At 36.6% G+C, this 27,032-nt stretch overlaps 1 protein-coding gene across 1 annotated transcript in view; it reads right to left on the bottom strand.

Moving 5' to 3' along the window:
- The window catches only part of sufu (suppressor of fused homolog (Drosophila)), an 81,071-nt gene that overhangs the window by 36,732 nt on the left and 17,307 nt on the right, over positions 1–27,032 (bottom strand). The window contains exons 3-4 of the mRNA XM_052027700.1: positions 15,027–15,163; positions 1,132–1,274 (exon numbers count right to left, since the gene is read on the bottom strand). Coding sequence (XP_051883660.1) covers positions 1,132–1,274; positions 15,027–15,163 — 280 coding nt within the window. The remainder of the gene's footprint in view (positions 1–1,131; positions 1,275–15,026; positions 15,164–27,032) is intronic.

Here is a 27,032-nt window from a genome sequence, read left to right on the forward strand (position 1 = left end):
AGTTAGTAGCTGCATGGATAAAGAATAGACTGAATGGAGAGAAAGATGGTAAACAATAGGTTTTCAGATTCCACTCCACACCTTGTGCCCTTCAACATCCTACCCTGCCTAATCCCACTCTCCTGTTACTATTTAATATCCCAAAGATGATTGCAGCCTCTTTTTCTTTCTTAGCCCTTTAAAATCCCAGACTCCTCCAGATTTTTCAGTATTCCAACCAATCCAATCAAAATTCCCGTCATTGCTGTTCCTGGGACTCTGTTCCTCTGAAGCTGTGACTTTGGGACTGTTTCATCTGCAGCCACCTCCCAAAACCCTTTCCTTTGCTACCACTGCCTCTATCAAGTCACTGGGGCTCAGTGGATAACAGGAAATTGCTGTCAAACTATAATGCAGTGGGAACAAGGCTTTTTTTTAAAAAAATGTCAGGACTTCACTGACCAAAAAAAGGTACAGATGGTCACACTACTCAATTATATTTTGGACTCCACACTTAGAAGTTTGGAGATTAAATGTAGTGAGGCAGCAAATAAAGAAAATCAATAAATCAGTAAGAATTCTACAGTTGAACACATTAGTAACCCACCACAGCAAAAGTAAACTAAAGCTCAAATCAATATTTTCCACTGACATCCTAGATACTAATAGCCCTGGTTCTGCTCAGTTATTTTTATACAATCCAATCGCCAGTATCCTTTTTAAAGATAGGACAGAGAAAATAGTGGATAGAAAGTACAGCAGTTTCAACAATGCAATACCAGAACCGTTACAGATTTTCAAGTTGAGAGTTTTGGCAAATGGTTTCAAGCAAAACACTTCACTGATGCAACCTCAAAATCAAATGAAAGATAATCAAAAATCGGCAGATACTGGAGATCTGAAATAAAAACAAAGTGCTGGAAACACCCGGCAGTCCAGGCAACATCTGTGAAAAGAGAAATAGAGTTTTTTTTTCAAATTACCAACCCTTTGTCAAAAAACTTGCCAAATTCAAATAAATAAATGTAGTGCAGAGATAGCACTGGGGAAAAAAATGAATCTTCTGAAAGGCGTATTTGAACAACTACAGCAAGTTCCCTATCACCCACTGCCAACCACCACTAACATCAGAAAAAAATTGTGCACCCATACCTGGAGGAATGCAACTGTTCCAAAGGGGGTACGGACAGGTTGCAGCTGTGGGTCTTCTGTCAATAACATATGTTGGATGCGGGATTCACTGTTGTCCAATGGGCTGTGCCAAGAGACATGGTCACCACTGCATAATGTGTTTTCTGTTTAATGATAAGGAGATCAAAGAAGTTCAAATTATATTTTATCTCCTGTTGTTCATGGTTGTGTATGCAAGGTTACAGATAGATTTACAAAATACACAATTCAAAATAGCCCAAAACTAACCTCTTCCCAACCCCAGTAACAAACTCTTTAGCTAAAGTCAAGACACTGCAAAATGCTGGAATATGGAACAAAAAAAAAATGCTGCAAGGACTCCTTGGGTCAAGCTGCATTGGTGGAGGGAAAAGGTGTAAATGATGTAGGGTCCTGAAACAGGGTCTTGACCTGAACATCAATTTAAGACTTTTTGCCTCCACAGATGCTGCCTGAACCACAGTTCTTCCACTGTTCTATTGTTTGTCTTAGACAAATTCTTTCTCCTACCTCATAACCATTGTACAAGGTTACATAGAATCTCAAGGTCTCATTAATGCTCATTATATCTTGTATGGAACCATAATACATGACTTCTAATCATATGAAGATGAATAGCCATGCTGATAGCAACCTCTTTTTTAAATAAAACTGAATTAGTTAGACTCCATCAGTTCTTTACAGATCATTGATAATCCTCTGATCTTATGGTCAATCATTTTCTTTAACAATAGATTTCAGTAATGTTCCAACTGATATCTGATGGAAAGGCTTAGATACCCTGGCATTTCCCTCACTTGCTTCTTTGGCAATGCATGACATTTGCAATTTTTCAATCAACAAAGGGATAATTTCTTATTCTGGAGCGCTTTGGAAAATAATTAATATCATCTGCAATTTTCTCATCTGCATGTTATTCTCTGGCATGGGAATATCAGGTCCTAGATGTTTACCGAAAGAACCATTTTCTTCATTATCACTTCTTCATATTAAATCCATCCCTTTGACTTATTTTCAGATTCATTTGTACCACATTTTTTTCCTCAAAACAATACAAAAATACTTATTCAGCATGTTTGCCATTTCCTTATTATGCATTATAGTCTTGCCGACATCTTTTTAATGGCCCATATTGTTCTTCCCACTCTCAAGATACTTGTAAAGGTTTAAATGATTCCCTTTTTGTGCCTCTTATTAATTTCTTAGTATGCTCTGGCTGTTTACAGTTTCACTAGTACAAAGGATTCCTACCCTTCCTTATCTTCTATTAAGTTCTTAGACAAAAATATATATTATTTAAACATGCAGGAACTCAAATATCTCTTCCTGTAGATACCTCCCAATTGATGTGCTGTGCAGAGTACGACATACATGCCTTTGGAATTAATGGAATACGCTTAGTTTGGGATTGACCTTTAATTTTTACATGACCAATTCCACTTGTAGCAACTATACATGATCTTAACGCAATTCACAATTCTGCTCCAGTTTCCAGGGATGTGAATGACTGTCATGCCAGAGAGCCAAGTTTATCTGTGAAAATCATAGACCATGGCTTCAATCTTACCAACGTTCAGCTTAAGGAAAGTTGTGGTCATTCAGTATTGAGCACCAGACAAACAATGTAAAAAAAAGTATAAACAAATTAAAACCATAAAACCTGTTGATTGCAAGATCTTTGTCCAATTGATAATTATCTCATGCAATGACCCACCATTCATAGCTTGGGTAAAACATCTTACGGAAGACAAAGATGTTATCCCTCAATTGTTCCTGGAGAAAACTGCAGAAATGATAGATCAACGGTAAATCCAATCCCAATGCTGGTTTTGTAAAAAAAAATTGATAGCCCAGCGATTCAATGATAGACGCAGGGCTCCACATTTATCTGGTATGCTTTATAGCAGAGGAAGAGGAAGCGGGGGCTGGAGTGGCAAAGTCAACTAGCATCAGCATCATTCTGATTTGTTATGTGAAGTTAAAATTTGGAAATAAAAATATCACATCCCTCAGATTATTTTATGTCATGACAGCTGCCAGTGGTATTGCTTATTTTCTAGACCGTAACCTGTCTGCATCTTGGTAGTAACAGTGGTCACTGCTAACTTAGTGCTTAATGGTTCACATTGCTCTGCTAACTTACTGCTTAATTTGATTATCCTCTCTTGGATGTGTAAGAATCTATCCAACAGGTTCAGCAAGATATCTTTACAGGCAAGTTATAGCAAGAGAGAAAGTAAAATGAATAATTACATTGTGAGGCTTTTACAACAACTTGATGGCAGGTTAAGTATCACAACAAGTTGTTGCTAGATGCAGTATCTTTTCATATCAAAATGTATAAAAACTTTACTACTTGTTTTATTCAGTAAATGATACCTTAATGATTTGCCACTAACTGCTAAATATCTGAAAACATTTGCATACACAATTTTAAGCTGTGACTTACAACCATGAAAGTTATTGCAACAGCATTTTTGAGGACAATCTGAGGAGTTGAAGAGTTTAAATTAATTTGATCTGAACTGGGTCTGTTGGAAGACAATTTGGAAAACAAGTAAAGCATCATTCACCCTTGGACTTGAGATTGGAGATAAGATTATAAACACTTCCTTGCTAAAAAGTTGAGAGAATCTAGGCACTTACTTGTCAGAATCCTGAAACAGAGCATTTTGGCACTATGAACTTAGATCTGGCCAAATGGATGACCTAGATAATAATCTATTATAGTAATAATAATATAATAACCTATGATAATAATCTGAAGCTAAAAATATCCAAAATGAAAAACCAAATAAGCAAAATCCAAAAATATAACAATGCTATCTTCTTTTCATTTCTTTTTTCCTCCCCCTGATTTAAAGCCAAATAGAAAACCTGGCTCCCACTAACTGTTGGTTAAACTTAAAATGATTTCATTTTAACAGAGCATGGAAATAATTTCTATAACAATTTGAATCCTTGAAGACCAGATTCAATGCAGAGGCTGAATTACATTAAAGCATACAAAACCTTGAATAATATGATTGAAAGCCAGAAACCAAACTCCTTGGAGCATACTATCATAATTTTTAAATGCACTGCAAACTGAAAAGCAGTTTCAAAGCTGCATTCTTACATCCTGTTATCTATTAAGAGAATACATATTTTTTTAAATGCATCTTCCATTCATTTAATGAAGGAGTTGACAGACTCTCTCCGAGTAACAATAATGCTGTCACCGTTTAAAATAGTTAATGACAATAGTGCCAGCTGTACTGCTGGGGTCACAATTTAAAACAAACTGCTGCAGGACTATAATCTGTATATCATGCATACAGCAACCAGAAATACACTAGTGATGAAGGCAGTGAATATCACATTGCATGCTGTGGCGCCAATCAAGTTATCAGCCTGTCAATGGTGTTAAACATCAAGCATCTTTCCTGCACTAATGTCCTTTTTGAGTCAGAGCTAGTGGAGTTGCTTCAAGCAGTCAGAAATTGATTTAATTATTCAAGAATGCCCAGCTCTTGGCTGATCTAGCTCCCTTTCTGGTCGATGATAAATTCTTGAACCATTGAAGGTGGGAGAAATATTAATCAGATTACAGGTGCAAGATGAGGGTAGAAGTCTATCACCCTTTCAATGTCCCTTAGCAGTGAGTTACTTCTTGATAGTAAATTAGATTACTGCTACAAAACCATGCAATAAAAAGTGTTATATCCGGGCATACATTTTTATGTCCAACAGACAGTTGATATTTCAAACAGGTTTCAAAGTAACTATCAGGTGGTGTTTAAATCAGGCATTTATAGGCACAGTACAAAATGTTCAACTGCAGACACAATGCACAAAGTGCACTAAACAGAAAAATAGTAATTGCACAGTGCAGGTGCACTGACAGTGTCCACTGCAGAGACATGATGCTCAAAAGGTGGTGTTTAGGAAATATCCTCACACTTTCCATTTTCACTCTGATAGCAGCTCATTTCTTATAATGCCTCTTCTACAGGGGATTGAGAGTACACAACTGATAAAATCTCTGATGTATGCACCTGAAAGTAATCAGGTTCCATAGCCTATCACTATCTCATCACTATTTACTATTTTGCCAAGTTTTATTTAATACCTGCAGACTTTAAAATACCCCTTAAATCAATCTTCTTTGTTTACAGAAATTTTAATGTTATATACCCTTACTGAACCTTGGGAACATCACTGAAACTCATTTCCCTGTTTGAAAAACACCTAATTACTACCAACTTTCGTTTCCTCTCAGTGCAGCAATTGAGAGTCCATATTCCACTTCCCCCTTAATAGCAAGTCCCCGTGAGGCACTTAGTTGGATTCTTACTGGAAGTCCATATATTCAACATCTACTATACAAGATTATTTTTTGAAAAATTGGCTTGGCAGAATACTTGCAACAGAACAGGCAAAGGTTGCTATTTAAAATTAAGGTTGTAACTACATCTAATTAATATTAGATGACTTTACCAGTCTTCAGTGCCCATAAAGTATGAAGACCAAAAGGAAGAAAATCTGTTCCAGTTGAGTACCATAGTACTAAAACAACATGGGACTGCATTCCTAAAGCTGGAGAATTCTGCCAGTTTGCATAAAACTACCAATAATAGTTTTTACAATAGCCCACCAGAAGAATCATGAATACTCCTCCAATGCCTCACATTGCATATTAACTTAAAAGCAGCTACTTAAAAGCCAGGTGACAGGTCACACACATGAAATGTAAAACTATAATGTTCATTCCTGGCTCCTATGTTTATGGCAGAACATTATGGATGCCAAATTTTAACTTGAGTATACAATGATTGATCCTGTCAATGCACTTTTACCATTGTCTTTCTTGTAAAGATATCACACTTAAGCCAATTTTTCCACAATTAAACCACCAATTTTAAAGTACCTGTTTTGCTAAGTGTAAGTTTTTTTAAACCAGCAATTCTAGCACACTTGCATTGATCAGCAAACAGTTATAAATAATACATTGCTGAACCCCATACCAACAGCAAATCTGTTTTATCAGGTGGAGGGATAAACATTGGGATAAACCACAGACTAACGTTTCTACTCTTTAATAAAGTTACATGGGACCTACTGCATTTACCTCAAAGTTCATTGTCAACATCTTAAAGTTGATTCTTCCAGCACTGCAGTGCATGCTGAGTATTGCAATATAGTTTCAACCTAGATTTTAAACTACTGTCTGGAATGGGATACGAAAAAAAGTGTGCATTCATTAAGACGTGGATAACAACATGTTAATTTTCAAACTTTGCATTCAATAATAAATAAGATGTGCCAAAAAAAAAAAGAAATCTGATCCAAAACGATTTGCAATTTAGATTGCACAACTGAAGTTTTCTGAAAAATGGCAGCTAGTAGCCATACAACTATAGTGTCCTATTAATTTCAGTAGTCAAATTCAGGACAAAAAATAAATTCTACAGAGCAAAAGAAATCTTTCCAACTCTACAGCCAGTGGTCATTAGTTGCTCCCAGAATTTAAAATGCTGAACCTAGTAACATTAACAATTGCATTAATGACTCCATAATTAGCAGACACAGGTTTTCCCAAGTGGGTTTTAAATATTCTACTAAGAGTCTCTATATTATAAACTGTGGGAGGTGACTTTTGGAATTAGATTTGAGATAATTAAAACAATTATAATTGGGAAAGGTTTTGAGTTAATCTCAAGTATCACAATTAACATAATACTCATGTTCTATGTGAATAAAAACTTCAATTTACTGGTTACTCTTGCTGTACTTTAAAGTAAAAGGTGAAGTATATTGTAAAAACAATCTAAGTAGGAACTTGGTGTGTACTAGAGTGAATCTATGATTCTATCATCCATTTAATTAACAAAGGCATTGCCTTTAATAAACATAGTCTACTATGAATTAGGATAGTACTGATTTTAAATATTTATGCAAGTTTTAATTATTTACAATTCTGATTACCTACCTATTTAAGTGGAAATATGCTGTTGTACGTGCAGCTGCCACACTACATTTGATGGAAAACCACAAAATGCTGAAGACACAATAACAAAGGAATCAAATCAATATTCTTATAAGTATGCATATAGTTTGATAAATTCTGTAATAAGGTGCTTCTGGGTCCTGCAAAATTCCAAGTCACCGATTCCAACAGTTGTCTCAATATGGACTAAATAGAATAATTTCAATTTTCTTTCCATTCATCCAATGGTTTAAGAGCTTCGGACAAGCAAGCAGTAATACAAGATTAAGCTGGACGAATATAATGCAACGGTGTACTGTTCACAAAGACTGCTCTATAAAAGTCCAAAGTCAATGCAGACAGACAAGATATCACATTCAGTATTTACATTTTTTTCCTCTGCCTTTTATCATGTCATACAGTACATTTCCACTTACTCCACAATCACCAGCAAGCTTTAGGCAACCGGCATTATTCAATACTACATTAACAAATCACATTTCAGCTCAACTTAAAGATCAGATATATTGCAGAAACAGTTGCCCAGTCTTAGGCAAACTTTATATTATCAATTCTAGGATCACCATTCCAGGTAAGAAAACAATTAAAAGACCTCATGTTGCACTACAAGCAGTGATAATCTGAACAAACAAACACAGGTACAAAATGCTGACTTCTGAGATAGCAGTATGCAGGGACTGCTAGTTAGGGAGATCACATTAAGATAACTTTGTAAATGTTTGAGTTATTTTTAGTCTGCTTCAAGATACACACCATGCTTGTTCGAGGCGATTACCAATATTCTGTAAATTGATTTCCATTTTCTCATCAGATCCTCAGCAACCTCAAGGGATGGTGTTAACTACTCAATTCTTAGTTTAGGGGCCAGTTTAATCAGAGTTTTCATCAGAAATAAGAAGTGCCTAAATTGCAACATTTTAGACTAGTATCTACAGAAAATTAGGGAAGAAAACAAAGCTACAGGTTTGCCCAAATGCTTCTCTTCCCAACAGCAATATGAATCTGAAGAATATGCAGAAGTAGTGGACAGTCAGAATAATTGAGATATTCTTGCACCAATACATCGATTCCTACTGTTCAACATAATAAGCATTAAGAAATTTCCAGAAAATAGAGTTACAAATGTTTTCTGGAAGCCTTATTTTGAAGATTTTTCCCTGCATTGGTATGCCATCAGCTGAATGCTCTTGGGAATAATATCATATTTTGACATTCAACTAGATTCGATGGTTAATAAATAGACAAAATAGCTATATCTTCATTAACTTAAATGGTGTTCTCAAGAAAAACCAATTGACTGTTTTGGTTTTACATGACTCCAGTTGCAAAATAACTGCAGGGGTGGGGAGGGGAAAAAGATCAATACATAAATTTTCCTCTAAGGCAATAAACAACTGATTTTCATTAGTTCTGGCGATAGAGTTTTGCAACTTCTTTCTCTGGAAGGTTCTCTCACTATTTACCTTTGTGCAGTCCCATTTTCAAGCAAAGTTTACCTGCGGCAACACCTATGTAAACTCAGAATATGGAAACAACTATCTTCACATTCCATTTATCCATTATTTAACTCAAGTTTTGGGGGGGGGGGGGGGGGGGGGGGAGGAGAAAAACTTAAAGATTTTGTATGCATCACTGGAGTCTGTCCTTTGCAGATATCTATTCTATGCCTCAGAGAAAAGTTTACTTATGCACAATGTAATTAATTCATTTTATGGATTCACTCTTTTTTAAATTACTATTGACCAACTACTGAAATGTTCTTCAAATACTTCTTAGATCGTAAACAAGCTAATCCAAAAGGCATCCACAATTTATATTATTTAAATACCAAAAGATAAGCCAACAGTGTTTCAACTAATAGTGCAATCTCTCGAGATCTATACAACACAAAGGGTTGGAGAATATTTTTCTTGTTGTACCTACACCTCACCATTCAGAAGGTTTCAGAACTTTGCAGAAAGACTGTTGTTATCTTTATTCCCAGTCCCTTTACCACTCTTGTTCAGTTGTAGCAAATGAACGTTTGTATCCATGAAACCAAAGTTTGGTAAATTGCATGAGACTATAGTCCCAATCCACCAGATCACTAACAAAAAATCCTAAACCAGGCATTTGATTCTAATTTCTTTATGCCATCTCAATTCTTCTCATTGGAATACATTTTAATGCTATCATTCTGTGCACTGTTATGAATAATTCAAAGAATAGTTGCACAGATAATTTGAACAAAGTAATGGTTGGATACAAGCAACTTCAAAAAGCTGATTTTAAAAAAACATGAATAATTCAATTTTATTAATCCCAAATATTGTTGGTACTCTACAAATTCTGTTGGTTGTCCATTATCTTTTTTTTAAAGTTGACAAGTTGGAATCCAGAAACTGCAAAATAAGCAAAAGTGCCAACATCAGATTGCATACCATGAGAAATAAATTATTTAAGAGGTACCTGGGTTTAATGAATCCTTTCTCCCTGCCAGCCACACAAGAAAAATCTGAGGATGACCAAACTGAATCTAACCTAGCTAAAACACAAACTATGAAATTATAATTTACAGTAGATCTGTCTTAATTATAAAATCCTTAAAGTATCAAAATAACAGCATGCCACAATCAAAAAAATACCCAGGTTTGGCAGCCTAGTTAAATTTTACTAAATGGATGGAAATTTTTCCACAGTGACTACATAGCATTTGAATAAGTTCTCATTATTCACTTCAGAAGACAGCCGGGTCAGAAAGTCTAGTCAGTCCCAAGGCTCCACCAATCCTTGGGCACCTTCAAGTCTTCTGTCATCCTTGAACATATGTCAATTTGAAACCTGACCAATCTTTGTAGCTGGTGTCCACCTTGCTTCCCTTTTTTGTTTTGAAAAGATTCATCCATCGATAATAGCTTGCAGAGAGGTTCTGATAAGGGTGCCAGGGCTCCTTGTTACATGTCAAACCACTGACTTTATCTCACGAATTTGTACAAGGATTCCTATTCGCCAACTCCTGACATGATTTGATATTTCAGATTCATTTGTTCTGAGTGCAGTATTTGTAGAAGTCATGTGAAACACTCTAAGATCTCAATTCGTTCTTCCAGTAACTTGGCAGTGTCCAGATCTCACAGCCATAGAGAGGAGGTTCATTTTCACTACGATATCGCTGCCAATTCAGATTTTGTTCTGCTTTGCTAGCTCTCCAGTAGCAATGGTTAATCTTGTTTTTATTTCTTTTTCTGGTGTGATTGTTGCTCCAATAAATTTTTAAAGGTTTAAAGTGTGTTATTTTTCTTCCTTTTCTTTGCCAATTGTATTGATGCTACTAGTTTGAATAGTTTGCTTTTTCTGCCCCCTCGCCCCCATTCTTGGTTCAACATGGCGATGTCTTTTTCAGCCATCTTTTTGCCAAAATTCATATTTTTGAATGTAAAAAAATTCTGGAAAATGATCAAATCTTGGTTTCTACCATAAATTGTAACCAAATTGTTAATAACAGTTAATATCTTCACATTCAAAGTCAATCTTTGGCTCCAGCACTTGCATGAATGAGTTCTCCTGAAATCACCCCAACTTACTCAGTCATGCAATTTGCTAGCATATTCGATTATGTGCCCATAATGACATTGTTCAGTTGTCTGTGCACCATACCTTCATTCTTAAAACATGCTTGGTTGGCAATACATTGCTAATACAGTTTTACTGGTGTCAAAAAGATTAAACCCACAGTTTGAGTTTCAGTTTTTATTTTTGAAAACCAAACAATTCAAACATTACTAATGTTACAGGAAAGAATAAGTAGGGAAATCTATTTCCTGTAACTTCCTTACCTTGATGAAACAGCATTCAACATTATAAATTTTGAGCCTAGTTTTTATATTTTTGTAATCACTTATAACTAACATTTATAAACTTTCAAATGCAAAATGAATCACTAAATGCGATTCAGGTCATGTTTCAATGCTACTGTCAGTAAAATGCAGCTTGGACTTTAAAGCAGATGATCACTCACTGTAACAGCTTCGTGCAATAGCACCCTAACAACCTAGCAGCTTTTAAGTCGCAAATATCAAACGATGATACTTCTTGATTAGCTACAAATTGCCAATCTAAACCTGCATCCTACAGAGCCATCACAGACCGTTCCAATGAAATAAGATCCAGCCTTTTTGATACTCATTGTCATAAGAAACACCAAAGTAACTACCTTAGATTAAGGATTAAAAATGACCAAGGAGTCTTAGAAAATTGTCAGCCCACAGATCCTGAAACAAATATTGTAGAAAGTACATGTCATGATTTAGCAAAGGTTTCCATTCATCAGCATTGAATGAAGACAACCTCTATTGATGGCCCAAGATGACACTCATTGGATGGAATGCAAGTCAATAGGCTCCTGGAATATTCTGTTCTCAATTTATACTGAGAAGAATTGAGGATTAAGCCAGCAGTCCAAACACAGTCAGAATAAACAAGACATTTTCAGGTTGGGATAATGTGACAAATGGGGTGTCGTAGGGATTGGTACTGGGATCCCTGCTGTTCACAATCTGTATCAATGATCTGCTTGAGGAATGTGTGTGTGATATGTCCAAGTTCAATGATGATAGAAAGATAAGTAGCAATGTGGGCTGTGAGAATGCAGATGGGCTTGATGAATAGGGAAGGAAATGGCAGTTGGAATACTATGTGGAAAAATACGAAGTCTTACAATCTGATAGAAAAAAAATGACAGAGGTGAGTATTTTTAAATGGCAAAACATTAAACAGTGTTAATGTTCAGAGCTACCTGGATCCCCTAGTACACCAATCAATGAAAGTTAACATGAAGGTTCAGCATTACTTTGGAAGGCAAACTAAATGTTCACTTTTATTGCGAGAGGATTTGAGTATAAACGTAGTGATGACTCAAAATATATGGAATCCTGATGAGACCACATCTGGAATATTGTGTACTGGTCTGGTTTCTCTAACTAAGGAAGATAGAATTGCAAACGAGGATGTCCAGCAGAAGTTCATTATTTGATTCCTGAGATTACAATTTTGTTGCACGAGGAGAGATTCTGTAAGTAGAGCCTGTACTGACGAGTTCAGAAAAATGAGAAGTGAACACACTGTAATATATAAAATTCTTAAGGCCAAGACAGGGTAGATGTGGAGTTAAGATTTCTCTTGGTTGGGATTTCCAGAATAGCTTCAAAATAGTCTCAAAATATAGGGATCGACCATTTAATAAGAAATGTCTTCATCCATAAATTAATAAGCGTTTGGAATTTTCTACCCACGAGGGCCGTGGAGGCATTGTCACAGAGTATATCCAAGACAAAGGTCAACATCTTTTTAGATATTAACAGAATCAAGAGATACAAAGTTAGCACGGGAAAGCAGATGCAAGACAGATGATCACCCATTATCTTACTGAATGGTAAAGCACGCATAAAGGGTTGAATGGCCTACTCCTGGTTCTACTACTTTTGAAAACTGAATTTACAAAGAATCCCAGAGTCAGATTCCCTGGACTGCCTCTCTTTATAAAATACCTTCATGACGGTGTCTTAACTCTCAATACACTGCAGAGTTCTGAACATACAATTTAAAAAATTAAAGCCACAACATACGTTCAATGTAGACTAATCACATTAATGCCAGGGTAAGCATTAGAATTGGGAGGAGAACTAAGCTCACTTCAACAATGAAATGCTGGAGAATATTTAATGAAGGATATTAAAATTACGATGAGTTTGACAGAGGGATTCAAACAAAAAGATTTACTTTGGTTGTGAGTCAATGATAAGAGTCAGCAATTTAATTTCACCAGGAGTGTGAAGAGAAAGTTTAATTTCCAGGGCGAGTTGTTGGAGCCCAAACCGCTTTGCCATAATGGGTCATTTTATAGGGAAAGAATTCTTCTACATCTGAATGATTTAAACATACCAGCCTCTGGAGAAACTAAAAAAATACAGGTTATGAAGTGTTTCTCAAGTAAAATACCAGTACAAACAATATGGGCCAAATGGTATTATGAACTATTTTGTTTTTATTTGATATAATGAAATATGTGAAATAATAAAAGCTAATTTTTCTGTGGTGATCAAGGGCATTGTGTCCTCCGCGACATCATAATTCTTTTGGTGAGTCAAGAAAGAGAAGCCCTTTAAGTATACATAGAGAAACCTTGACAGCTGGTTAATTGATGTTTGAACACAAAATGGGCTTTTAAAACTGAAGACTTAAGAGTCATGGAACACCAAAAGAAGGACAAATTCAAAGAACTGGAGCAAAATCATTGTTCACAATCTCAAGTTCCTGAAAGGATGTGAATATATCCACTAGTTGCTCCTGTGTGTTTAGAAGTGCTTGAAGACCTTAATGAAAATGCTGTAGCTATATCTTTTGGCCAAAGTTTACCCCCTCACTGAAGTGCTATTTGTGCTTTTAAAATTCACCTGCTCTTTACTGGTTTTCTGCTCCTCTGGTGGGAGAGGATAAGTACAACTAAGAGGAAGGCAAACGGCTTTGCAATTTTTTGGAGCAATCATGGATATACTTGGCATACTCTGGAAAGTTAGCAAGCAGTTTATGACATGCATCAGACAAAGAAAATACCAAACAACTTGATGTAAAACACAGCAGTACCACGACAGAGTGAACTACCCCTAGGATATGAACATATAAACAACTGAAGGTCATCAAACTCATCTGAAAGAAAAGACTGCCATGGGATGACCATGCTCCTCACTAAGGTCAGATCTGCATTTACGTTAAACTGTTTTGTAACTCAGATTCTTCTATTGCGCACAATCAAAATCTCCTGTCAAAGTTGAAGGTTCTGAAGCAGGTTTTAATTGTCTCTAGTGTTCAGGAACACCAAAAACTGTCACGATTACTTTTAGTTAAAAAAGTAAATAAATTAAAATAAAAAATATAATTGGGTACATTAACTTTTTCTAAAAATTGCTCATTTGCCAGGAATCCCAGCATGACTCAGCTCTGCAATGGGCTCTATACGTGGTTTAGTCATAAAGCAGAATGATGGATTTGCGTTGGCCCAACACATTTACAAAGCTCAAGCACATTCATTGCTAGAATATTCCAAATATATAATCATTTCTCATCCACCAGAAATTCCTTCTTTCTTGTAAACTGAATCACGTGCAACATCCAACAATGGCAGTTCCCCAAATCAACACAATGTCTTTCAGTACCATTTCAGAGCACAGTAATGCGATCTGATACCGGTGCAGTTGTGTGCAGATGTTGTATTGTCAAATGCGGAATTTTTTGGTATAGGAATTAAAGTGTCATATAATCTTGGGAGTTATCCTCAGCATCTTGGCCAATATACATCTCCTCATTAACAACACCATAAACACAAGTAGTATTGTGTATGTCAGAAATCAGAAAAATGAAAGAGAAAATCCCAGAAACACTCAGGTCAGAAAGCATTAATTCCACTTCTCTGTGCCAATTCCCATTATCACTTTATTCTTGTTGGGGCTTTTACATACACTAAAAGGCAAGCATATATTGTAAAAACTGCTGCACTTCAAAATTACTTTAGTGGATATGCTGATTTGAGATGTCTTGAGATTGTGCAGGATGCTATAAAATACTCCTCCTTTTCTCCCAATGTCATGCTAAGTGTGTTACAGTTCTCATCCACATTTCAATTCTTTTAAAAGAAAGAATATCATAAACAGAAAAATTCTTCAGGATAGATCCTACTGCATTTGAGAACCAGTGAGACACTAAGACCTCATAAATTGCTCCACAGGAATTCAGTTCAAAAATTTGCCATTTTGTACTACATTAGGTTCTCCAAAGCTGTAGACAATGACTTCCCCCCCCACCACCCCCCAATTGGAAATGAATCTTTTGTAAATGAATAATTATGGAAGTTTACCTGACTGGAATACATATCTGGCCAAACCCTGCATCAGTTCAGCTGGCCACGTCGGAGGTGCAGTTTCCCCAGTTTCTCGTCTTAACCGGAAAGTCAGTTCAAACCCAAAGCCACTTGGTCCTTCCACTCCTGTAAATCTGGACAACAAAAGATGTCTTAAAAAATTATTTTTCTCTTTGCATGAAGTAACTACCCATTATAACATTACGAAGTGAACCGCAGTGGATTAACCATTTCTATGTAATTCACAGACCTGCCCAGGTCCACTAAACCCACTACATGCCGAGTGATAAATGTTGGCACACCCATCACTTGGCTCCAGCGCTGAACTATACATGGAGTCCAATGCAGAGCCCAATTATGCTGGGACTCATTGTGTGAAGATCAGGAGAAAAGGGCAATTTAATGTTATAACACTTATTTTAATGTACTTCATTATTTCTGTGCAGTTAATGCTTTTTGTTTTGTATTTTTTTTAGAAAAATCCATCATTTTAAGTGTCTGTCTGAAATTGGATACATTAAATGTTTCAAAGCCGTGATGTTTGACAAGAGACTAGCTTTGCCAGAGCATGGCTTCAGGAATCTGCTGCCCGAGGCCTACTGACCAGGGAGGTCCTGCTATGCTTCCTGGGTGCAACGGGTCAGCTCAAATTGCCTTCTACATCCATCCCAGGTGTGTTTGGAGAACGGAAGGGATGACGGCTATGTATGGCTGAACCTGAACATCCATCAAATTGCATTCAAAAACATCTGAAAATTTAACCAATTCAAAACTTTTATCAATTTAAACTAAAGATACTGACACCAGAAGTCACATCACCTATGTGTGGCAGTGTGCTTCACAAGTAAAACGTCAGTGAGAGCACATCCTAAAACTAACCACAGCAATTTCAATGCAAGAGTGCTCAATATAATTTTCTTCTCAGCAAGTGGGGACAAGTAATATCCTGGTTAAGTAATAATGCAACATTTCTGATCATAATCACTGTGGCATACAAGGAAAATGGAGCCCACATTAACAAAACGCCCCTAAAACTTAGTTGGTTAGATAGCATACATGCAATTTGCTCTCTGTAGAGGGGGTGCAATAACCCTACAGAAGAGATAATAGAGCTGGTAAGCAACGGGAAGCACGATTAGAAATTCACATCAATTCCCACCATGTAGCACCATTCAAAAGCTCAAATAACTTGGGCATGAACTATTAGCTTGCCAACCAGTATTTAAATACTATTGCACGTCCTCAAATTCCAACTAGATAAAAACTGAAAAACTTCTTGATATAGAGGGGCTGAGAGGAGGAGAAAGCCCATTACTAAATTGCTGCTGGCATTGAGACCGAAAAGTTGCAAGACTATAACTTGTCAAACTCACTCAGATTCAGGGTGGGGTGTTTTAAATAAAGAAGGAAAACCAGACCAACATTATATTTCAACACTTAAGCAACCAGACACCTTTCTCCAAGCCATCCCAAAATTGGCCAATATAAAGCACTAAACTAAAATTATGCACATTATCCAGAGAGCAACCTCCAAGTAGTACTAGAAGTTTTAAAAAATTTTTTTCAAATATAACTAGTTAAAAATTAAATTTGTCATGGTTATTATCACATTTATCATATTGGTACCTATTTTAATTGCAAGTGCTTAACAGGAAGCTCACTAGGTGCATAAAAGCAATGCAAAATTCTTCATTATTTCCACATCTAGCACCCCAGCCCAATATGCCCATTATTTAATTTTATAATATTCAAATACAGTTTTACAAAATGTTTAAAGATTTAATTTCACAATAAGATTAACCAAACCCATTGAACTATGCGCTTTTAAGTGTCTTTACTGCTTAGTTTACTTTAAGCCCTCAGCATCTTCCAAAAGCTTCAGCTCGAGCTGTGATTGAGAATTTAATTTAGACCAAGTAATCTGCAGTGTACCCAAGTATTAGTATCAGTTGACTATATGGATGGAACACTTCTCCAAGTCTTAAAATGTATTTGAAAGGCAAATTTTAAAAAAAACATAGTGAGCTTATTTTAAAATAAGCTCACTATGTGAAAGAACAGAAAATACAACAGTTGCTTGCACTTACTGATTTTTGTTTTAATAAGTAACACATTTTCCTCATTTTTTTCTTTGGAATCACAGTAACTGCTAGAAAAAGTAAATATTATAATTGCCACCAGCCATGAGAAACCTTTGGGAAAACAAATCTTTCCCAATTCAAATGCCAGAAACAAATATAGGGCATTAGTGTGGCATCAAAGTCAGAGTCATACAGCATGGAAACAGGCCATCCAGCCCACCACATCCACACCGACCACCCATTCTGTATTAATGCCATCTTCCAAAATTTAGCACATTATGCCAAGGCAATTCCAGTCCTCATCTAGACGCTTCTTAAATGCATCACTCTGTCAATTATTCAAGGTACTCAGTCTCTGGGTGAAAAAAGTCCCTCTCAGATCCCCTCTATCTTTCTTACCCCTTAAACAGACCTAGTCTCTCCTCATAACTGAAACACTCCATCCCAGGCAACATCCTGGTGAATCTCCTTTTCCACCCTCTCTAGTACTATCACATCTTTCCTATAGTGTTGGAGCATAACCTACCTGTTATTGTATTTAATGCCCAGACAAATGAAGGCCAGTATGCTATATGCCTTCTTAAATGCATTATCTACCCGTGCTACCACTTTCAAGGATCTTTGCACATGTACACCAAGGTCCCTCTGTTCCTCAATATTCCATGGGACCCGACATTTCACAGTGCATGTCCTAGCCTCAGTACTCCCATCGGAGCACCATATGTAGTTTTGGTCTCTTTACCTGAAGATGTTATGTGTTGGAAGCAGTTCAGAAAAGGCCTGCCACACTAATACCTGGAATGGGCAGGCTGTATTATGAAGAAAGGCTTGGCTTGTATTTGCTGGAGCCTTAAATGTATTTAAGCATTTAAATAGAAAGTTAAACGTTTCTATTTAAAGTTCTTTATAACCAAAAATGCCAATTCTGCTTCTCTCTTCAAAGATGCTGCCTGACATGGAATATGTCCATCATTTTTGATTTTTATATTTCAATTTCCACCATTCACAGAATTATGATTTTTGTTTTCATCATTTCCTTCTCCAGTGAAGAATCTAATTTTGTCTGATTCAGTCTCTGGGAAGAACAGCAAGGTCCTCATCTCCATTTAAAGTGCTTCATAAATACAGATTGGTGTGTAAAATATGGTCATGAAATTTGACCAGCTTCAAATTCTGCCTTGTATTGCTGCTAGTACCACAGAAATTAACAAAGGAGGCTATTTTTCCCCCATTGCAATAGTGTCAGGCCCTATAATTAGTTCTCCAGTGATATTTCAACAACAAAATCAGGTGTATAATAAAAATGCAGAGGGGGATAAAATGACGTTCAAGATAGAAGAATAAAAGACAGAAAGAAAGACTTTTTAAAAGATTGATTTTAATTCCTAGATTTTACATGCAGGAATGATTTGAACAGCTCAAAATTGTTCCCTTTTAGAGATGGATATGCAGTTATATATCAACAGTTATTATTTAAAAAATGTTGTTAAATACTGCCTTAATTTTTTCTGTAATAATTTAAGCACCAAATTAATGTACAATTCCATGAGGCTTTTAAAAATAACAAAGCTGCTGAAAATAAAATTGCATTTAAGCAAAGCAATAATGGACCAGCACAAAATAATCAGCACGCCTCAGATTCACAACTCGGGTGTATTGGTTAACCCACATTGGTACATTGTTGGCCAATTTCCACAATAACAACAACATGCAAGATTAACATGCCATTATTCTTTATTTTTGGCAAGGTGTTGCTAAATATTAGATCATGCCCTTAATTTCCTTTTCCAGCTCTACTTTCACACAAATCAAATTTGAGGACCTGATTTTTTTTAAAATCAGAATGCTCCTCAGAAAATGTACCTCATGAACTTAAAAGCAAAATTATTTGACATAATAGGCTGGGTCATGCTGGATCTGGCTCATACTGCACAGCCCACTATTCCCCCTATTTGTCTGGACCAAATGCCAAGGCCCATTTTGATGCGTGCCGTACCATAAAGTCCAGCAATGAGGTTTGAACAGCAAATAGCCTATAGGCAGCACAATGTGGAGACTTTAAACTAAAGCAACTAAGAGACTATCCTTCACATTTAATCACCCAATCAGCATAGAATTGGAGTGATGATTCCGCAGCATCCTAGTGCCACCTTATTTTCAGGTGGCATTCAGCTGCAGGACAATCTGATAAATTTGGCTTATCAAATGCATCAGAAGATCCTAGACTCTCAGCTTATGTATTCATGTCCGAAACCTACTTCAATTTGTATGACTAAACACTGGCTCCAATAGGTACTGTAGGATAATTTCTTTTGTTAACCTTATCAAGAGAAGTATAGCTAAATCTACTTGCTTGCATTCAAAAACCATGCAGATATTGTCACAACGTCATTCTCCATGTAGTCTTCATCTTCAAGAGAATTAAAGAATGCCGCAATACAGAGCCGCTATGTAGTTCAAGTATGTGCATCATATTAACCCCACTAACATTCAACATTTATATCTGTAATATTGGTGCACCAACATGAAGCTCTAGCAATAGTCCAGGCTCATCCTAAATCTGATTGAAAAAGACTGCCCACTCTTCCTTACACTGGTGATTAGATGAATTATTACAATCAATAAATGTTATAAGAACAAAGATAATGATTTCATTTGCATAACTATAATGCTTCAAAAGTCATTAGATAGCATGGATTCTGATATCCAAATCCTTAGTTCTCAAGGCTTGTCCAATCACTTTGCAGGAACTTTGCATAAATTTGTTCAACTTTTTCCCTGACTGTCCAAGTTAATCAAACCAACCAGAAAACATGTAATACAAAAATCAGAAGCCAATGAATAATTGTTAATAATTCAGTATTCACTTACATCTTACCAATAATATAGGAAGGATGTGGAAGCTTTGGAGAAGGTGCATAAGAGATGCACCGGGATGTTGGCTAGATTGGAGTCTATCAACTACAAGGAGAGGTTGGACAAACTTAGATTGTTTTGTTTGGACCTTTGGAGGCTTAGGAGCAACCTTATGACAGGCACAGATAGGGTAGTGCCCTTTCCCAGGGTGGAAATGTCAAACACTTGAGGGCACAGGTTTAAGGTGAGAGGGGGAAGTTTAAGGGATATGTGCAAGGCAAGTTGTTGTTGTATTTAAAAAAAACAGTGGTAGGCACCTGAAACAACTGCCAGGAGAGGTGGTAGAAGTAAATATGATAGCAATGCTTAAGAGGCATTCAGACAGGCACGTGAACAGGCAGGGAATAGAGGGATGCGGACTATCTGCAGGCAGATGGGGTTAGTTAGATTGGCATCATGGTCAGTGCACACATGCTGGTCCAAAGGGCTGTACTGTTCCACATTCTAATGGGCAAGAAGTATAACAGCTTAAATATACTGTACTATACTTAAATATACCGTAAAATGTCAGCACAAATTGTGGGCTGAAGGGTCTGTACTGTGCTGTAGTGTTCTGTGTTCTATGTTCTAATATTTTCAAAACAAAAGTGGTTTAGTGCCAGAGCAGTTAGCATTGCTGCCTCACAGCTCTGGGGAGCTGGATTTGATTCTGACTTTGGCTATCGTCTGTGGAGTTTGCACATTCTCCATATGCTGAGTGCTCCGGTTTCCTCCAATATTCCAAGGATCTGTTGGTAGTGTAGATAAATGGCAAAAGAATCAAAGGTGTGTTGCTGAGCAGAGAACAAGTTGCAGGGTACAGCGTAAATAAGGAGCAATAATGGGGCTGATGGGATTGCTCTGCTGGGAGCCAGCATGACCCAGTGGATGAATGGCTCCATATTGTGCCCTAATAGGCAAGTCAAAGTAGCTCTCCAATGTACTTTCCACAATAGAGTATTTAAGAATCCCAGATTGAATCTGTGTCTAAGTTTTAGATTACCATGATATCGTAGAGGAAAAGACTGCAGCTACACCTTAGGTTCCAACCATGTGATACAAGGAGAGGATTGGCAACAGATTTTTATTCCTAAAGACTTAAGTTCATGAGAGGACTTAAAAACTTTTTTTAAAAAAGCATTTTGGCCCAAAAAACAAAACATGCGAGTGCCTCAGAATGTTCAAATGTCCTGTGGGGTAGAGAAGCAAATTCCAAAGCTGAATAATGGCAGGAAATCTTTCGGATTGCTTAATAGATAAATAATTTGGCAATGCTAATTCTTTAACAACAATAAACCACATCTGGACCGAACACTTTCTTTTGGTATTTTGTGTAAATAATAGAAAATTACTGTTTAGGATTATTTGTGACACATCTAATTACTAGCAGCAGCCTGTTTGCTGGAAGTGAACAAGATTTGTCTGGCAATGTCACTGAAGTTCAAATATTTGCTTTAATTTAATAACACTATTTTTATCACCAAAAGTGGAAATAGCACACACAAGTGGGAAAAAAAAACACTAAAGCAGGCATTACAAATTGTTAAAAAATGTTGGCCAGACCTTCAATAAAAACAGAATGCTGGAATCATTCAGCAGGTCAGGCAGCATCTGTTAAAAGATAAAATGAGTTAACAACCCTTAATCAGAACTGGGAGATAGAGAAAACAAGTCAGTTTTAAGATGCATAGAAGTTGAGGTAGGGATGGATAGGACAAAGGAAGTATCTCTAATAGTGCAAGGCCAGGGTTGCTATATGGTTAAGTTGTAGAGGTCATTGGATTGATGGGTTCATACAATTAGAATGTAGAACAAATTATAAAGAGAAAGAAAGAAAATGAAAAAAACTATGAAATGAGGGCAGTTAGGAAATAAGTATAAAAAAGGAATGTTAAAGATTCATGCCCAACAAGTCAGGCTGTATTAAATGGAGAGAGAAAAACTAAGCCAATAACACAAGATAAATGTGGCAGTTCTGATACAGTGAGAAAGTGAGTTAACTGAAGTTGTGGTACTTAAGTCCAGGAAGCTGCAATGTACCCAGACAGCAGAGGTTGTGCTGCTCCTCAAGCTTACTTTGGGCTTATGTCTGTGCAGGTACTGCTATATTACCTATTTTAAAAAATCTGAAAGGTTTCCTATAAAATGCTTTGGGTTATCTTGTGGGCACGCAAGGCACAAGTTTTTCTTTCTGTGACTATTGGTGCCCTTTTGTAATGGATGCCAGAAAAGGCCATTAACCCTGAAACATTAACTCCATCTTCTCTCTCTAGAAATACTACCCAAACTGCTATAAGAATATTGCCATAAGCTAAAGTCTTGTGCCACAAATGGGAGTCAGAACTTAAAAGAAATTGATTGGAAAAACTGACATAAAACCTTAGCTAGCAACAAAAGCATTACCGACTAGAATCTTGAAAGATAGTCATAATATACCAACACTGATAATAACAGACAGGAATGGATGTGGTTGGTTGAGACAAAGGAACAGAATATCTGATGAATAGCCAGCATTACCCTATCAAATCAGGCAGTCGCAATATTAACAGAAGTAGCAAAACGTAAGCAGCTACTAAACTTTGATGGGGCAATGAAATAACAAGAGCTTAGAAGGTGCCTTAGAAACCAGAACATACTACACTTTCTATCAGTGTTCTTTAAAAGAACCTTACCATTACCATTGGACAGTTTTGTGGAGAAGTATATATTCCTCCAATATAAAGTCAGCCCATTACTAACAAATAATTGGTACAGGAGATTGCAGAAATATGATTGTTGCTAGCAGTTACATAATTCTTCCTCAGTCAAACCTGGAAGATGATTGCTAGCTGTTCAACGCAGAGAGGCTGCTGCTTAATCCTTTCTTCCAGCTGCAAAGCTCAAGAATAAATAGCAGCCAAAAGTCTGATTCAAAGTAATACCACATCTGAGTTTGAGTTCCATGTACAGCATTTTAAAAAAGTGCCAATAACTGTTTGCTTCCATCAAAATCTTGGACAACTTGGCTTTGAATCTCAGTTAAACTAGAATTGGGTGAATCTAAAGGTCTTACATTACTGAGCGCTTCTACTATTTAGTGTTTTTATTTTCAAAATGCATCTTTTGTTTTACTTAGAAAAAATATTTGTGTTTTTTTTTTACAGACTGGGTTAGAAGCAAATGGAATTCACTACCTCAAAATGATGGAAGCAAAATCCAAAGGTCTTAAAAGCAAAATATTAGAAGGGCATGAGAAAAAAGGTCAGGAAATTGCACCACCAGACAGTACTTCCAAAGTGCCAGGATGACCTTAATTGCCCCCTTCTTTGATTCAACACATACAGCATCAGTCACCTTACTTCTAATATTCCATGATGCCAGAAATTTTCTTCTCTCAGAATGAGAAAAAAGTACAACTGGTAGATTCACTATGAAGGAAGAGTGTGTTTGAATGCTTTAAAATCCCTTCTGGTTGCTTTTACTCATTTTAAGTTGCTAATAGTGAACAATCTTTCTACCGGACCTAATTAATTTCCTCCTTCTACCCAACTGAATCTCAACCATTTCTCAGAACGATTTTTTGGCAAGAAAAAGTTTAAATAAATTAGGCACCAGTAAATTGAAGGTGGGGGTATTGGAGGACAAATTGGGTACTTGTTTGGCTGGCCAGACTAATTTGTAAATTAGTCCAGGGTATCCAAAGTAAACTTGGTGAGTTGTCAATTTGTGAGGTAGACTATTTAACACGAGTTCACAATCTGAGCTGACATTTTGCAGATGAAAATTCCTCACAATCTTTGTTATTTTATTTGAGGTGCCACTTTAGATAGCATTCCAATCATCTAGAGCCAATTCCAGATTTGATAGGACACATGTATTCTCATCTGCATATATTTCCATAAGTCACTTACAGCAGGTCATTAATTGCCTCCTTCCTTGTTTTAACATACAAAATTACACAATATACCTCTAACTATTCATGGTCCCAGCAATTTTCTTCTATCAGCATTAGGAAAGTTCAACCAAAAGATTCACAATGAAGGAAATATATGTTTACTTACCTTAACATTCCTTCCAGCTGCTTTAACTCACTTTGAATTGCAAGTGGTCAAAAATCTTTCCACCGCACCTCATTAAACTCCTCTGACTTGTATCCAATTAAACCATTCAGAATTCTTATTTTATCAAGTAAAATTTAATGAAATCAGACATCAGTAAATTGGGGGGAGTTATCAGAGGAGACTGATGGGAATCGAAAAGGGGCTTCAGTTCTGATCCCCGAGCATGGCCACTGTTTAGTATCTGAGGGCTAAATCAATGGTTAGGTGTACTCATTAGAGTTGATCACACAATAATAATTCAGTGGCCCATTATCATCAGAGCTCCTGATACTTCTCACAAAAGACCAATATGCTAGATAATGTGCTGCATTAAGTCATGGAATACAACACCAGACTAGTCTGATTTTTCTGAAAACAGTTAAGGCTCAAACTTTCTTATAAATGTTCTGACCATGGCAGAATCCAGCTTTAACTAGGCTTAGAACAAAATCAATTACTTCTTTCAATCCAGTGTTTCAAGATAGCTGCATCTTGTTTATTATGTCAGTTAGCTCCACTTTTTGCTCCAAATTTACTGCGCTAGTGGGAGAACATGTTGGCCTGCTCATCTGACCTACCATTGGCCTTGCTGGCAATTTGGCCATTCAATGGACATTTTAATGAGACACTAACTTTTCAATACACTGGACCCCATAATACCATCTGCTGCCACACTGCTGAGTTCCTACCTGAGCTTAATAATGCCGAACTCAAATGTCATGAAAGAAAGATTCACCAATCCTAATAAACTGAAATTAACTGGATGTTGGTGTATCAGATTGTGGTTAAAATTTGCATCGTGCTATGGGTGTAACCATGCAGACCATTACAAAAGGGGAAGAAAATTGTTGCCCATCATGATTATGCTGAATGATGCAATCTCATTCTGTATTTCAACAAAAATCATAATTAATTGATAATGATCATTTCAAAGTGAACTAGTTCTTTTCAGCATCTCAAAATGACAAACCTGCTTATTCTTCATTTGTTGAGGTAAATAAAATTGCATAATGGGGGAAAAAAAACAATATTTATGTCGTTGCTTTTTAAAAAAAAGTAATTTCAAGTATGTGGCCAGACATGTGTGGCATATTTAGTCATGATTGTGCTAGATCACAAGACATAGGAGCAGAATTAGGCCATTTGCTCTGCTATTTGATCATGGCCGATTTATTTTTCCCTCTCAACCCCACTTTCCTGCCTTCTCCCTGTACCCTTTGACGCCCTTACTAATCAAGAACCTATCAACCATTGCCTTAAATATACCCAATGACTTGGTCTCCACAGCTGCCTGTGGCAATGAATTCCACATATTCACCACCCTCTGGCTGAAGGAATTCTTCATCTCTGTTCTAAAGGAACGTCTTTCTATTCTAAGGCTATGTCCTCTGGTCCTAAACTCTTCCACTATGGAAACATCCTCTCAACGTCCACTCTATCCAGACCTTTCTCTATTCGATAGGTTTCAATGAGATTCCCCCCTCATCCTTCTAAACTCCAGCGAGTACAGGTCCAGAGCCATCAAATGTTCCTCATACATAAACCCTTTCATTCCTGGGATCATTCTTGTAAACCTCCTCCAAACCCTCTCAATGCTAACACATCCTACTTTAGATATGGGGCTCCAACCTGCTCACATGTGGTCTGACCAATGCCTTATAAAGCCTCAGCATTACATCCTTGCTTTTATATTCTAGTCCTCTCAAAATGAATACTAACATTGCATTTGCCTTCCTTACTACCGGCTCAACCTGCAACTTAACCTTTAGGGAATCCTGCACTAGGACTTCCAAGTCCCTTTGCACCTCTGATTTCTGAATTCACTCCCCATTTAGAAAATAGTCTACGCCTTTATTCGATGATTCGAGAAGTAGTTTAGACTAATTTTATTGTATAATATTTATCTAAAGCCTCAAATAACATTTTTATGAGCACTATTTCTCTATTTACTTACTGCTTTGGAGAATAAAGTTTTTCAATGAACTACAAGACTCTGCCAACTTCCATGTTCATTTGCAATATGAAATTGGGTGGGTGCCATTTAAATAATATCTTTAACTACATCCATTGTCATAATGATTAGTAAAGTCTAATCAATACACCTTTGTGACTTATGTCACAACATATGATTGAGATGTGACCCAACCCCATACATCTTTTTCCCTTTAAATAATTGCTTAAAAATATCAATCTAATTTAAATTTTAAATTAACAACTGACCTAGCCTCAAATGCCATCTATAGAAATGTTAGAAATTTCTTCCACTCTCTGCATGTGGAAGATATTTCTGACTTCCAGTTCTGAAAGACCTAGATCTCATTTTCAGCCTATGCTGTTTAGTCCTAGACTTTGCAAATGGAAAAGAGGATCTGTCTACACTTAAAACCTGGTAAACTTTAATCAAATCACACCTTAATCACAGGATAGTTTGAGTCTGAGGAAAATTGCTAATGAACTCTATTTGAATTAAATCATCCTATGTGGTTGTACCCTAACCCATAGGCAAGACCATTATTTATTTAAATATTGCTGCAATTACAGCAAGACAGTACCTCATAAGGGGTTAAAATAAAATAGCTACAGTAAATGAGAAAATTTGACTGTGTCAGGGCCAGTAACAAGGTTGAATGAATATATACAAAACAGTACTATCCTCAAAACAATCCCTAGTATGGGTATGATTAATACTGACATTGATTCTGAATTGGCTTAAATATTCTGAACTTCTGAGGTAGGATGTTGGTGATTTATGAAGAGGCCAGAATGTTGCAAGGAAGGCCACAATAACTGAAGAACAATATGGGAAAACTGCAAGGCCACATTATAATTTTTTGCTTGATTTCTTGCATGTCAGCCAGCCAAATTGACAGTCTGGCTTGTGGGTGAGACAGAAAATCTGTGGCAGGAAACCACAGCCAGGATCTTCAATACTAGGCAAATATTAACAT

The sequence above is a fragment of the Pristis pectinata genome, chromosome 12, assembly GCF_009764475.1.
Source record: "Pristis pectinata isolate sPriPec2 chromosome 12, sPriPec2.1.pri, whole genome shotgun sequence".
NCBI classification, from domain to species: domain Eukaryota; kingdom Metazoa; phylum Chordata; class Chondrichthyes; order Rhinopristiformes; family Pristidae; genus Pristis; species Pristis pectinata.